Source organism: Synchiropus splendidus, chromosome 12 (assembly GCF_027744825.2).
Source record: "Synchiropus splendidus isolate RoL2022-P1 chromosome 12, RoL_Sspl_1.0, whole genome shotgun sequence".
Taxonomy (NCBI): Eukaryota; Metazoa; Chordata; class Actinopteri; order Syngnathiformes; family Callionymidae; genus Synchiropus; species Synchiropus splendidus.
Genome location: NC_071345.1, coordinates 3314209 through 3328765, shown reverse-complemented (window position 1 = coordinate 3328765; position 14557 = coordinate 3314209). Strand labels below are relative to the sequence as shown.

Below are 14557 nucleotides of genomic sequence, written 5' to 3'. Positions count from 1 at the left end.
TCGCCGTTCAACCTGTAACGCGGCAGGTCGGCGCGTGGTTGTCATGGAAACCAATGGCTCCGACAACGCAGGTATGCGGCGGGTATGGAGTAAAAGTTGAACGTCGGCTCGAAACTCATGTTTGAGCACAGCTTCTGGAAATGTGGAAACGACATGGCTCAACGTCCTTCGATTCTGCCGACCCGTTTGAAACATTGCTCGTCAGTGAAGCGTATGTCAACCTGAAACGCTGAGTCACGAGTGATGCTACATGCTAGCGTTTTTCACTTCAATTTACCTTTGAATGGGTCTCAATATCAGAAGTAAGAACTTCCCGGCCCTGTTTAATGAATGTTCTGGTTTGGTTGTTCAAAGAGAAGCTAATTCAGTTCCAACCATTATGGTAAATAAGAGTCTTATCTGGTTTCAAATGTGGTAGCTTAGCATAGTGGTAGATACATGCCATTGTTGAAGGTAAGAACCAAGCAAATCCATGAAATGTCGCTGCTCTGCTCACAAAGTTATGCTCCTTTGCTGTTTCCTATGGTGTATTTACTCACAGCTTTGTTTACTTTGATACCTGACGGCTTTATTTTGCGTTGAAATACACCTTTGTTGCAGCTCAGGTTGTCCAGCAATTGTAAATACAACCTGTGCTTTTTCCTGGAAAGCTTTAATGTTGTTAAACTGTTAAGATTCTGAACTATTGTGAGCTAAATATCGGGCTGTTTTAAAATACCCTCCACTTGTTTTGACATTTGGATCTAGCTGTAGCCGCTGGAGATTTTAGCGAACCCTGTAGCAACGATGGCGACCAACCCAGTGATGGACCGCATGCGGATGAGGCGGATCATCGCAGAAGATCCAACATGGTCCCTGGATCTCATCCCTGCTCTGTCCACCCTTTGTCTGCAAAGTATTGTGACCAACTTTGAAAGTAAGCTCCTCCAGACCTTTCCTTGATGTGTCAATATCATTTAGAATAACATGATCTCTATACTGTTTGTGTGACATGATATGACAAACCTTTTATTCTCAAAGTGTAATACTACTTCCTGTATTCCAGGAAACCCTGTTTTAGAAGACCTTCCAGTGAACCAGAGGACCTTTGTCCTGGACCAGCTGTCTCCTGCCCTCCCTCTGAGAGTGACTGCCAACTATATTGCCGACGGAGTTTACTGGAAGCGATGCTGCCAGCTGCGGTGGGGCGTCTGCGACCTGGCCGCTTACGGCCACAGCTGGAAGCGCATGTACATGGAGAAGCACCTGGAGCACATGATCGAGCACTTTGTCCCGGGACTCACTGACCCGAAGAACATCGTAAGCTTGGTTCCTCTGTGCAACAGCTACATCTCAAGGCTGGAGATCACCCAGCTGCTGCCACCGGTCAAAGAGCAGCTGAGGAAAGGGCGAAATAATGCCTTTCCACAGATCGACCACTTTGACTTCAGGATCCTGCTGGCAAAGCTGACCAGTCTGGAGGAGTTGGACATCACCTACAGGGTCAAGCAGTGCGGGATGAACTTTGAATGGAGCATGTTTGAGGTGACCAACAGAGACTGTGAGTACCTGGCTGAGGCTGTGGAGTCCTGCAAGACCTTGAAGGTAAGACCCCTGTACATCAATCACTCTGGTTGAGGATTCAAATCCTTATGAGGCAGTGTGTTGGTTTACACGCCTGAAGACATGCTCGATCCTTTTTGAGTTCTAAAAAGCATTTTCAATTTAATTTAGAATATCCTGCAATGAAGCAATTGGAAATGTTTTTGGCAAAACCTGAGTATTAAATAGCAGCTCAGCTCACATCACAGAGGTGACAGCAGCGCCTACGGCTGCTGCCTGAACGTGTCAGAGCTCCACGCAACAGTCTTCTCACGGAGGCTGACTGCTGTGCTGCGAGGTTCAGACTGATGCACCCACTGCAAGATAGAATCTGCATCTTTTCAGTGGCCAAAGCAGCTTTTATGAAGTAAGAATGAACAGGAAAATTAACCAAAGCAGCTTGGCAGATTTACTGAATACACGTTGGCATCTGAGGCTGGGTGAAGGACTTTTTTTTTTTTGTCCAGTATGAAGACCAGTCGCTGGCCTCATTGCTCAGTAGATGAACCAACGTGCTTTCCGTGTCTGCTTCAGTTCCTGCGGCTCAGCAACAGCCACCTCCGGGACGAACACTGTCGCACACTCGTCAAACAACTCTACAACCATCCCACACTGATCCACCTGGATTTGTCTTACAACCTGATCGCGGATGTCGGCGGCAAAGCCGTCGGCAAGCTGCTGACCAGGTGCAAGCTGGAGACAGTCACGCTTATCTACAACAACATCGGGGAGCGAGGAGCCGAGGTCCTCGCCACCGCCCTGACCAAGAATACCACGCTTCTATCCCTCAACCTGCGCCTGAACCAGATCAAAGATGTCGGCGGTCAGGCCATCTGCGAGGCCTTGCTCAGGAACAACGTGCTTCTCCATCTTCACTTGGGAGCCAACCAGCTAACGTGGATAACGGCTGAAGCTCTGGCCAAAGTGCTGAAGCACAATCAGACCCTGAAGAGCATCAACCTCTCCTGCAACAAGCTGGGCCCGGTGAGTTCAGACGCATTCCCAAACGGTTCCAGGGTCTGGTTGGGAGTGGGATGTACACATAGATTTTAAATACAGTGGTACCTTGGTCCCGGACTTCGAACAAATCTGAGTTCGAACCAAAATTTCGAGATTTTCTTGCTTCTGATTTCGAACGAAAATCCAGATCTTGAGCGCCCCCCAAAAAAGCGTGAACAAACATAACGTGCGCGGACCGATCAGCTGACCCACGACGCGCTTTGTTACAGTGTATAACGCAGCCTCTGTATGCAGACGTGTCCCGTTAGCTCCATTTACTGACTGTTTTTTCTTCATATTGAGGTGTAAAACCTTTCCTGACTCCTCACTGGACCGTGGCTGTGACACTTCACAGGGGAGGTGCTCGCTCTCTACACCTCCACTCCAGGGTTTGATGTCCTGTTGTGGGCTGGAGCTGGGACAGGGATGAGGCGAGTCTGGGACAGAGCGTGACTTGGTTTATGACTTTGTCACAGCCAAACTGCACAGAAGCGCACATTCAGAGCTGGACACGCACCGGGCACCTCTTCACTTCTGGAGAGACGTCACTCACTCGGCAACCCCTCCCACATGCAGCGGCCACACACATAGAGGAACAGCCACCTGCAGCAGACACTCTACATTCACTCCTACAAAAGACTATTTTAAGGCTTGGAACGCATTATTGCTTTTTCCATTCATTGTCATGTGAAAAATCGATTCAGATTTCGAACAAATCGCTTCTCGAACGGCCGTCTGGAACGGATTGTGGTCGAGAACCGACGTACCGCTGTATTTGGATCCTTCTAATTCCACCCACACTGTCAAGTTACACACACTCGGCCTCAGTTTGACCTTGGAAGTTAGTTTAATTCACCTGCAAGGTGCAGTAAGGCAAGTACGTGGGGTTAATCCCTGAGACGGAAGACGTCAGAAAAATGCCCCACATGGTGGAAAAGGCATCTTTCTGCCGCCCTCGGTCTGCTCTTTACTAAATTAGAAACGTCACTTGCAGCCAAAACACTTGTGACACGCAGTGGACTGGACTGTCCTTTGACCTTTTCAGGGGCAATCTTCACTGACATGACGGCGCATCAGCCGCTAATTTAGTTCTGTGTCGGTGCAGGAGGGGGGCAGAGTGCTGCAGGAGGCCATCGCCGAAAACACCACCCTCACTGAGTTCGACCTCAGCAAGACGGACATCGACCAGGAGAGCGCCGACTTCATTGAGCAGGTGGTTTCATCCAATCGCCTTGCAGACAAAAAGAAACAGAGTTAGAGGAAGATGAGAGGAGACGCAAACTCCAGCTAAAAGGGGTTCACATCTTCACTGTTAAGTGGGAAAATGTACACAATATTAGGCGACTTTAATTATCGCTACATGGCGTTGGGTTTTGTTGGTGTCGCCAAGGTTACGTCCTGAGGGGCTAATGCAATAAAGTGCCGGCTCGCTGCTATTTAAGGCTGCCAGTGACTCAACCCTTCCATTAAACCCAAGCATCACCGAGCGCAACTCTGATATCCGTTGATTTGTTTTCCCCAAACACAACAGCAAATTAAGCGCTTGTTTAACGAGATCAGACACATCTCAGGTTGGATTTATTCCAGAAACCAGTGCTGCACACAACAATGGGCCGTTTGTGACTTTATTAGCCATGTAATAAGACGCACACACCAAAGAGCAACAAATAAAAACACGACTGCACTTCTGCTCTCATGTACGGCCGGACTCGAGCGACCTCGTCTGCAGTGACCTTTAAGTGTGAGTGACACATTCATCGGAGGCTCCGAGGTCAACCTTTTCATCTCAAGTTTATCTACATTCTGTTGCCCGCCTGTCAATCTGAAAAACACACCAACAAAGAGACCAGATGATTCTGTGGCAGCACGTCTGGTCCACCCTGCACACGGTAAAGGGTTTTGCTTTCAAACTCAAGTGGCTATGCATCAGCAGATGACAGCAGTAAATAAGTGCATCACCTCTATGTTCTCGTCTCCAAGATGGAGCTCAGTAGTGAAGATAGTTGGGTGGTGATTTGGTTTATACACAGAAGCAACTTGGTCTAGTTCGCCTCGCAGGTTATTAGTTGCTGCCAGGAGAGTGTTGACACTCAAGACCACAAACTAAACCTTTGGCTGGTCACTTTTTAGAAGAGTGGGAGTAGCGTTATCGGCATCTCTCTCCATAAGAAGAAGAGATGGGCTTACATTATACAAGAGACGGGATGCACTTTGCTGGACCAGCGGTGATGAAACAAGCCTGTAGAAGCAAAGATGTAAAATGAACACATATTTTACATGTCAGTGACCAATCTGTCTGCGTATCTCTTGCAGCTCTTGGCACTAAACTGCAGTTTTGGAAGTGGTTAATCTTTCACGACAGCAATCGTAAAACTAGTTCCCAAAATAGCACCATTTCTTGCTGTTCATTTGATGTTTTTATCCACTTAGTTCACTATCATCGAGGTGTAGCCACAAATGGTCATTAGAGCGACGGCGGGGGTTTCTGTTATCGCAGACTGGAGCGCCCCCATCTGGGTTTTAACAGCCGGGTTATTTCCAGGCTTAGATAGGTTAGGGCTCAGGATGAACACGAGGTTAGATTATGCTTACTTACCGCGTAATCTGTGATGAAATGATCGCTTTGCTTTCCCCAGTAAACATACCAGAAGAGGAAATTACATCATGGTGCGAAACCATTCGTGCCTGGTCTATTAAACGCGACGGAAACCACCCAATTTGTGTTATTGTGTCGTGACGGGAATGTCCGATCCTGAGCTGGACCCTTCTCTGTTATTCCGAGATTAAAAGAAGGCGATTATGACCAATGATTCATGTATTCATCCACGTTCATTATGAAGACTTTCCATTCAGGGCATTAAAAATATTTGTAGTTGTCAAGATTAATCATAAAAGTCCAGGGTTCTCGCAAGTTCTTGGACAGCACAGGGTCCTCCTACGACAGACCTGTGTAAAGTACGGCCCAGGGGCCATATGCGGCCCTTTGCCTGTGTTTTTGCGGGCCTCATAAGGTCAGACTAAAACTATACAACTGTTAACTTGTCATTTTTTTATACCGTTTCAGTAACAGTAAATACAACACATTCCTGACAAAAATCTTTGTTTCTTCTTTTTGTTTGTCACTTTAGTATTTTCCTCAAAATGAAATTCGATGAAAGACATTGCCGCCTTTCTTTTGGCATGATGGCCCCTCACAACCGTCACAGGTTACAATATGGCCCTTTAGGAAATTTAACTGCCCACCTCTGACCTACAACGACCGCCTGACTACTAAAATAAGAGCAAGTAGATGGTCCCACATCACTATGACGACAACAAACTGGGTTAAAACGGTGTCTGGTATCATTAAATGTGGCAACCAGTTGAAAACACATTCATAATCTAATACATTGTGCCAGTCGCTCTGATCAACAGCTTCATCAGGACCGGACGCATCTGACCGCAGGCAGCCATATAATATTCTTGGTTCTTGGAAGTCCTGTGGTTTGGGAGTTTTAATGGCCGTAATGACAGAGACATGTGCTTTTATTGGTTACTGATGTTCCTGAGCTCAAGCATGCTTTGTGATTCCTCTTATCCAAAGTAAACAGGCGTCTCTCACAGTAATGAGTTTGGCATTTCAGCGTCGAATTAGACTCCTGACTTCAACAAATATTGTCTTTCAGTTAAGGTTCCCCGGAACAGTTCAGCACAATTGTGATTATTAATGTTTCTGTGAAGCGGTGCAGAAGTCTCCCAAGACTCAGATTCAGTTTGAAAATATGTGTATTTCTGCTCACGAAAGTTTTAAAGTCTCCCTGTCGTGTAATTGAATCTGACAGTATCAGTAGTGAGTCCAGGCCTATTTTCAGTGGCCAGCTCTCTGGCTGTCTCTTCGATAAGCATCAGTAGCCGTGGTGACGGCGGAAACCAGCGATTTAAGATCTGAATTAGATGATGAAGAGAAATGAGTAATTGAATTGGCCGCACTAGTCATATGGAGAGAGATTGCAGTTAGAATTGGAGAGAAAACAAAGACGATGTTTGTTTGGCTGCTGCGGACTGCTTTGCTTTTTGCACTTTTAGAGCCCATCTTTCGTTTGTCCAGTCCGTGTGATGTTTATCTCAAATTCCTTTTAAATACGGACCTCCCCATTTTGAGCCTCTGACTTCTAAACTGGCAGTTTAAATGGAAGTATGTGAATTGTTTTTTCATCATCTCTCTTGACCCAGTGGCTCCACCTCAAGCTCAACATGCTAACCCCTCCACAAACTTGCTAATGACTTCAGCGGAGGTTTCATTATATCTTTAGTCTCCTGAGATAAACGGAGATATCATGATGCGTTTGGACAGTGTCAGACCTCCACTCTTTAGCATTAGTCCTGCATGACCCAAAGCAGATGTCCTTCTTCATCATCAGTCTCCTTTAGAGTCAAATTTCTGCATCCATAATTAAGTTTTATGGACATTTGATGTCTTAAGTACCAGTCTGATTGAATGAGTTTTACCTTGGGACGTTGGGTCAAACCACGCTATCGGAGGACCTCAGTAATATTAATGGATTCTGACTGGATCAGAAATGTCAGTGAAAAGTGGGAGGGGTCAATCCACTGACACTCGGCCAGTGTGAGCGTCACTACATCTTGATCCATCGAACACTGCTGTAACCCTAACAATCTCTGTGGTGCCTATGTTGTGCCTGATTTTGTATCGGTCAAAAGAAGCCTTGCATTCAGGCCACTGCACTGCACCCCAATGATACAGGGTACAAACGTCCCCTGCTCCATTTGGTCGTCCATGCACATGGAAGGAAACTATCTGTGAAACTATCTCAGGTTGGGGCAAACGCAGGTTTCAAATTCCACTTGCATTGTCTGGGGTCATTTGCCTGCACTCTTAAGCAAACAGTTAAAGTACCGGTCTTTCCTGACACCCGGGGGAAAGCCTCGCTGACATTTGGACTGGACTAAAATAATGATTAACCTGACAACGCTAGGTGAAACCAGTCGGATCACAATAGGTCTGAATTTCATGTTTTGGTTCACCACTGTAGCAGCAATCATTTACAGGCCTGGATTATACTACAGATTTGTTTATCACAGAAAATCAAAAAGCATTTGTTCAGAACTTGAAATGGCAAGTGTAAGCGTATCACGTCACATCAATCTGAAGGGAGAACATCACTGATGTCAGAATTGTTAAAGATAGTACCAAACACTTGACAGGTGCGAGAGTGAAAGGTCAGCCTGAGTAAGAGAAAAGGTTTGATGCTCAGAAAGTGTCATAAGGAGGTTTCCACGCACGAGCCGTTTCTGTGCAGCGAGCGGTGATCATGGTTCAGGCAGCCCTCGTTGTTGTGCACAATGAGAACAGGGAAGTAGAGCGCGTCCTGGTAGGCGGGCGGGTTCTCCTCGCTGGCCTGCTGACTCGACAGACAGCTTGTGCTCTCTGTGGGACAGCGAGTCTCATTCAGGCTTCCGCTGCTCCTCCACAGGCAGCTGCGCCGGGACCCGTACAGCCGGCTCAGGGAGAAGCGGCTGGCGCTGAAGGGGATGCGGGGCGTGTTGCAGATGCTGAGGGCGCTGCGGGAGAATATGGATGAGCTGCTGATGGCTCGGTGGCAGCGCTCGCAATTCTGACGGTAGCCACCGTAGCCGCCATTTGTGGAGAAGTTGTTACTGCTCCCCGACAGCTGGGTCAGGTCCATCAGGACCGCCTCCGAGTAGCTGGGCACCAGCTGCTGGTTGGAGCGGATGTGCCACTCTAGCTCAGTGCTGTCGATGGTGTTGACCCGTGGAATGTGTCTGCAGAACGGACGCTCCTCAGAAGGTGTCGTCGGCACAAAATCGAAGCCAAACAGCTTCTCCACATGGAAGTGGACGCCGGCAGTGCGGTACTCCATCAAAACACGCAGCGGCCAGGAGAGTGTCAGCGCTGCCGCTGCCCAGAAAGTGGAGTCCGAGGCATACCAGGGGAGGTTGTTGGGCTGTGCAAAGGCAACCATGTACTCCTTAAAGTCTACATTCTTCAGATGCATCCCCTCGCGGGCCTCCATGTAGTCGTCCAGTCCCTCATTCTCTGTGAAGAACCTCGCCCGCTGCGTCAGGTAGGAGTTCTCAGACTCCACATTAGCGAAGCTGAAGCACTTGGTGAACCTCAGCCGGGTTATTGGGAAGCTCTCCAGGCCCAACAGGACCTTGGAGATGTCCTTCACTCCACAGTTCCCATAGTCAAACTCAGCCTCAGCCACGTGGGTGTTGACTCGCTCATGGTAGACCTGCGTGGTGGTGTAGGCATCTCCGTTCCTGTAGCGCGTCACCTGCCGCGTCCTCCTGATGTAGTGGTAGCTGATGGCTTTCCACCAGATGCACGGCGTCGCCTGCATCATCCTCTGCACCCGCTCCGTCACGCTGCCCACGTCCACCTTGTACTGAAGCTCGTTGCGGGCGTGGCAGTGCCAGCACTCCACCAGGTAGACCACGTAGAGCATGACCAGGAAAGCCAGGGGGATGTAGATGTAGCTGTTGGAGCACGGGCTGTCGTGGTACATCATGGACTTGCCCTTGTAGGCGCTGTCGAAGGAGAGTCGCGTGACGGTGGCGACCTGGCACCAGACCACGGTGCCGACGCAGCTGTACATCAGCAGCGACAGCAGGAGGCATTTCCAGTGTGTCTCCTGACACAGAGACTTGATCAGGGACTGCTTCTGAGGCCACTGCTGCACCAAGACAAGAGAAGAGTCAATGAGCCAACGCTGTAATAATACCTGAATAACACCCCAGTTCCGAGCGTTAAACGCTCTCTTGCCGTGTGAAGTTTAAAATAGCTCCAATCGGCGGCTTGTGTGTATAAAATATTTAGGAGAATATTCTGCTTGGTAAGTGCTTTTGCATCGTTTATGCATGAGCTGTGAGCCAATTGCACACGTCGCAGTCGGAGCTCATCATCAAGACTCTTTTAATCAGGTTCTAGGAACCAGCTTCTGCATGATATTAGGTTTGTTTGCTTTTATTTACTCAGAACTATAAAGAAGGTTTAGCAAGTGAAGAATAACATGTTTCTTTCTGAATTGCTTTAAATGCAATTTGTTAATGGTCATGGTTTTGTTTCTTATGAGCGTGAAGTTGACAAGTAATGTTAGCATTCTGAATGTATCTGCTAGCATTAGCCTATAGTTAGCATCTTTCACAAGTTCGAGTCGCCAGCCTTGACACTGGTTACTAGTTTTTAGTGGCACAAATCCTTGAGGTTGGTGGCGAACAGTTGCCGCCATGAACCTTTGAAACTGGTGACTTAAAATTAAAATCAAATATTGAAGTTACTTAGAGTTAGCTTTAAATTCTTGATGCTGGTTTTTAATGGTCAGTGTTGTAAATCCTCCAAGTTGTCTGTTAACAGTTGGTCATAAATGAGTGAAGCTGGAATCTTACGGTCAAAAGTTCATTTGCCTGAAGCTAGTTGCTAGTTAGCATTGTAAATCTTTGTTGGTTGACAGTGTCACTCCTCGCTCCCTCTCATTACGAATCATGAAAGATTGTTGTAAACTCTGAATAAATTGTGAATCATTTGGATTGCTAACAGTTAGCAGTATGATGCTCATGACAGGGGGCGTAATTTCATTAAAATTGTTGGTATTGAGATTGAAGTAGAGTTGGTGGCTAATAAATTGCATCCTTTCCTGTTGTTGACAACCATGCTACAAGTTAGCGTCAAAAACCTTTGAAGCAGGAAACCCACGAAGTGAGAACAAGGACGTGTCATCTAGAATCACGGACTCCTGGCAGCCTGCAATAGACCCGGCTGCTTTCCAGAATATGAAACCCAGCCAGCTGGAAAAAAACAGCAGTTTACTCTCTGGCACGCCGCCGGTGCCATCCTTCCTCACCTCGGGGAGCAGCAAGCTTGTCATGCTTTTTTTCTTTCGGGAGCGTTGCCACGTACCAGCCAAGCAGGGGTTCAAATGAAACCCCGGAGGCGCTGGGAGAGTCGCAAAACGTGTTTAAAAAGATGACATTTGAGCAGAACAAAGGTTTTCTGGGTCGATTGGACCGAACCACCAGCACCCTCTCATTGACGTATTGAACCCATCATGTCAGCGGGACGCTTCTCCACTGACGGATGACTGTGAATTATACATGCTCTTTCTCTATAATTGTCATCCACACCTTGGTCACATGGTTCCCCAGAGCCCGAACCAACCCGCAGCACCGCCCCGGTAGGAATAGAGATTAACTGCCAAATTCCCAGCTGATATATCTGCCGGTTCACCCAGGCTCAAATCAATGCAGTGTGACATTTATGATGTTGGAAATATCAGCAGTAAAAAAACAGGGGTGAAAGTGCTCCACAAGAGAGCTATGCAGCTGGGATAGGCTGGAAGTGTAAATAGGATATAGGAGCATGATGAAAACAGATCCTTGGACCATTTATACCTTGAAATAATCTTCTGCTTTTGAGTTAGTCCCATGTGTTTAAGGTGAGTTTATGCATCAGTCAATCGTCCATGTGTCGCCCTCCTAAAATCTAGCATCAGAATCACATGATTGTTCAACCGGATCGCAGTCTTCCCACCTACTTTCTGTAGAATCTATTCTATTCTGATCCGAAACACTGACCACGGAGGCAAAGTCCCTTCTGCGCCTGAGCTGATCAAACGTGCTCTCCTGCGTGAGGAGTGGGTAATGAGTTCTGAGGAAAGCCTGCCAGTCATCATGTTTCAGCATGGCGCCTTGAACTAAGTGTGTCTCACTCATGGACACTTCTTCTTGACACAATAAGAGCAGCCAGGTTATGTAAAAACCCTCTTGTGTAATGGATCTAGTCTAGTCCCCCCTGTTGGTCAAGTGACGGCTCAGTTTGAAAGAGGGGCAGAGATGTGTCTGTTCACACAGGTTTTGTGATGCTGGAGAGGGAGGTCACTTAAATAAGCCGGATTTTGACTGTGACGGTAGCAGTGCTGCTTTGGAACGTCCTGCTTCATGTGCATCCAGCTCACTGAAATGTAAACCTTCTTTTTGAGATGATTTTTGCTAGCATTAACGGTGCTATCATTTTCGTATTGTTCACCCTTTAAAATATTTTTGAAATGAAAGATTATTTGAGAAAAGATTTTTTTTTTAATTCCATCTGCTCTAGATGGTTCTTCTGATATTTTTGAGTCGCAGGCATGGACCAGCAGCCTTGTTTGTAGTCCTTATTGGTATTCCAGGTCGATGCGACAGAAGAAGAGCCGGACTCTTGAATGAACCGCCGCGCTGTCGAAGCACTAAAAAGAGCCTCCGTCGTCCGTAGCACTTTAGTTTGGTTTGGACTCGGAACCGTTCAGAACTTCAACTTCATTATATTAGAGTTCTAAATATAACCTCGTAAATACAACATTTCAAATGTATATTTTGATCTGAAGCTACTGGACAAGAAGATTTGTGGAATGAAGAAAAATACATGTAGTAATGAAGAATGAATTGTTGGCGTTCCAGTTTTTAACAGTAAATAAAGTTGGAATTCTTCATAATGTCCAAAATCTAAAACAAATATATAATTAGGTATGATTTGATTGTTTAATCTTTTAGATAATATGCATTTGATAATGCAGGGTCATGGTGTGTAGTGAAGTAACATAAGTCAGTGACTATTTTTAAGAGAATTTCTCAAAGACTATTGAAGAAAAATGAACATAAAATTAGAATGAAAAACGTTGAAAGAATGCCTTGTAGCATCACGTCTAATTATCTTTTGTAATTTTTTTAGGAGAGGACTGATAATACAGTCCCATATTAGCAATCCAACTCCAAAAACGCGATGAAATTTAGGCTGAGTCAGGGAAATAGATTGTATCTATTGTATCATGTATGTCCTTGGCATTTGCTTTTCACACCTATTTTCTGACATAAGAATTGTCTCATTTTGCCATGCACTGTATGCAAAGCAAAAAAATTATTTTTTCAATTACAATATACCGTTTGGTATATTAGGCTGTTATTATTATTGAGGTTTCAATCTTTCATTCAATGAAGAATATTAAAACCTAGGGGCCAGATCCGTCAAATATGAATGGAATTTTGTATTTACTGGTGTCAAATAATTTGCATTTCCTGTCAGTAAAGCAGTCATGGTTAAGGAAAGCTGGACGTTTCTGCGTTAAGTCATCGAGAAAGGCTGACACACCACTCTTACTTTGGAAGCCCTCGCTGGCCCTAATATGTCATTTAGATTTGAGAACATCCAACTTTGAGTTTCTGAATAATTTAGAGTCCCCAGCAGGTCAGTGGATGATGGCGGGGAAATAAATCTGATGCTGCGAGTGATCTCCCCTCCAGACGTCTCAGGGGGCTCCGGCTTTTGTCAGAGGAAAAGTCCGTTTTCTTTCATCTGGAAGGTTTGATGAAGAAATATGTCGTCGTGGTTTTCGCAAGTGTGAAGGACTCAGTCCGAGTTGTGCTCGTTATATCGCCGTATTTTACTTTGACGTGTGCTTTGTAATGGTAGAGTCATGAACGAGCTGGTTATGAGAGACGGTCGGAGCGGAACAATGGTCCTCACCTCAGCTCTGGGGCTGTCCGGCACCTCCTCCTCCTCGGGGACGATGGTGCCTTCAAGGACCGAAGCAGCCGAAGCTGGGGACATGATGATAGCGGTACACGAAGCGGGGCATGGAGCTCCTACCCGGAAGGCGATGGGAATCCGAGATGAGGCGCGACACAAGCAGACGGGAAACCTCTCTGCGGCGAGTCATCCATCCTCCACCAGTTGGTCCTCCCTTCGGAAGCGTCCCAGCATCCTCCTGCAGGTGCGGCGGAAGCCGAGCAAGGTGCACCGCGCAGGCGAGGACGAGCGGCGGAGACCGAAGGCTGCAGTGACGGGTGGAAGGAGAGAGTTGCTTCTGGAGGGAGGCAGGCGGAGGAGCAGGACAAAGAAGAGCGGTAGACACGTGTGAACACACCTACACTTGATTTCAGCGCCCACTTTCTCTTTCTCCGAAACCCCACCATTCGTTACTTTCACCGCCAGACAGTTTATAGGAAGATTCAAATAATATACACACAGTTAAATACTGCCATTTACTGTTTATGACACGCCCTCATTTGATTAGCTACTAAACTACAAATATTTATTCCTACAATTAGACCATTTTCTCACAAAATCCAAGGCTTAATATGAAAGATGTTGACTGCTGTATATGTTTCACAATTAGCCAGTGCTAGCATAAAGTATAATAGATACACAAATAAATTAAATATCCTCATAAACACTCCGTTTCTTATTAAACCATTATTTTTACATGCTCCTAGTATATAATATATATATATTTTTTTATCAGTTTGACAGACAAAATTGCAATACTCAGGATTGTTATTAGTATTTGCTCTTTTTTATTCATTTAATTCTTCTTCCTTGATAGAAGAAAAATAATTACACTCTAAAAAGTCCTTTAAAAAAAAGAAAATGTAATTATAAATCATTTATTGCTTAAAAGTAACTTGTCTTTTACTCAAGCTCAAGTTGATACTTTTAAGATTCTGTAGTTTTTGAATGTTTTCAAAATCTGTACAATCGGACAATCTATTAAAGCTATGAATGAACAACGAAGCTAAAATGAGAGTTTATATCTTTCATCCCAGCCACTTGGTGGTGAGAGTGAGGGACACTCTGGACAGGTTGCCAGTCCATCGCACACTGACAACCACTCAGACAGAATTAAAAGTCAGTTTTTGGATTGTGGGAGGAAACCAGAATGCCCATAAGAAATCCCTGCAAGCACTTAGAGAACATACAACCTCCTCACAGAAAGTGGGCAACCACTCGAGCAACCAGATGCTTTGTTCGACTGTCTCATGGTGATCATCATGTCGTATCTAAAAGAGGATTGTTTCCATGTTCTGCTCACGTTCCTTCTCAAGATGGAAAACAATCGAGCAGAAAAACAGTTCTACCGACTGGTCATGGGATTTGACACTGATAGGCGCACCAGATAGTTCCAGTATCAAGAACTGAAGCACC

At 45.9% G+C, this 14557-nt stretch overlaps 2 protein-coding genes across 2 annotated transcripts; one reads left to right on the top strand and one right to left on the bottom strand.

The window, feature by feature from the left end:
- Window positions 1–59: 59 nt before the first annotated feature.
- tcte1 (t-complex-associated-testis-expressed 1) lies at window positions 60–8048 on the top strand. Its single transcript, XM_053882191.1, has 5 exons — window positions 60–211; window positions 748–916; window positions 1046–1584; window positions 2116–2565; window positions 3686–8048. Exons 2-5 carry the CDS (start codon window positions 787–789, stop codon window positions 3836–3838), a joined length of 1272 nt encoding a protein of 423 aa, XP_053738166.1. The 5' UTR covers window positions 60–211; window positions 748–786; the 3' UTR covers window positions 3839–8048.
- On the bottom strand, window positions 3894–13410 carry tmem151ba (transmembrane protein 151Ba). The gene is made up of 2 exons (XM_053882190.1): window positions 13100–13410; window positions 3894–9278 (listed from the first exon to the last, which is right to left on the bottom strand). Exons 1-2 carry the CDS (start codon window positions 13181–13183, stop codon window positions 7842–7844), a joined length of 1521 nt encoding a protein of 506 aa, XP_053738165.1. The 5' UTR covers window positions 13184–13410; the 3' UTR covers window positions 3894–7841.
- Window positions 13411–14557: the final 1147 nt, after the last annotated feature.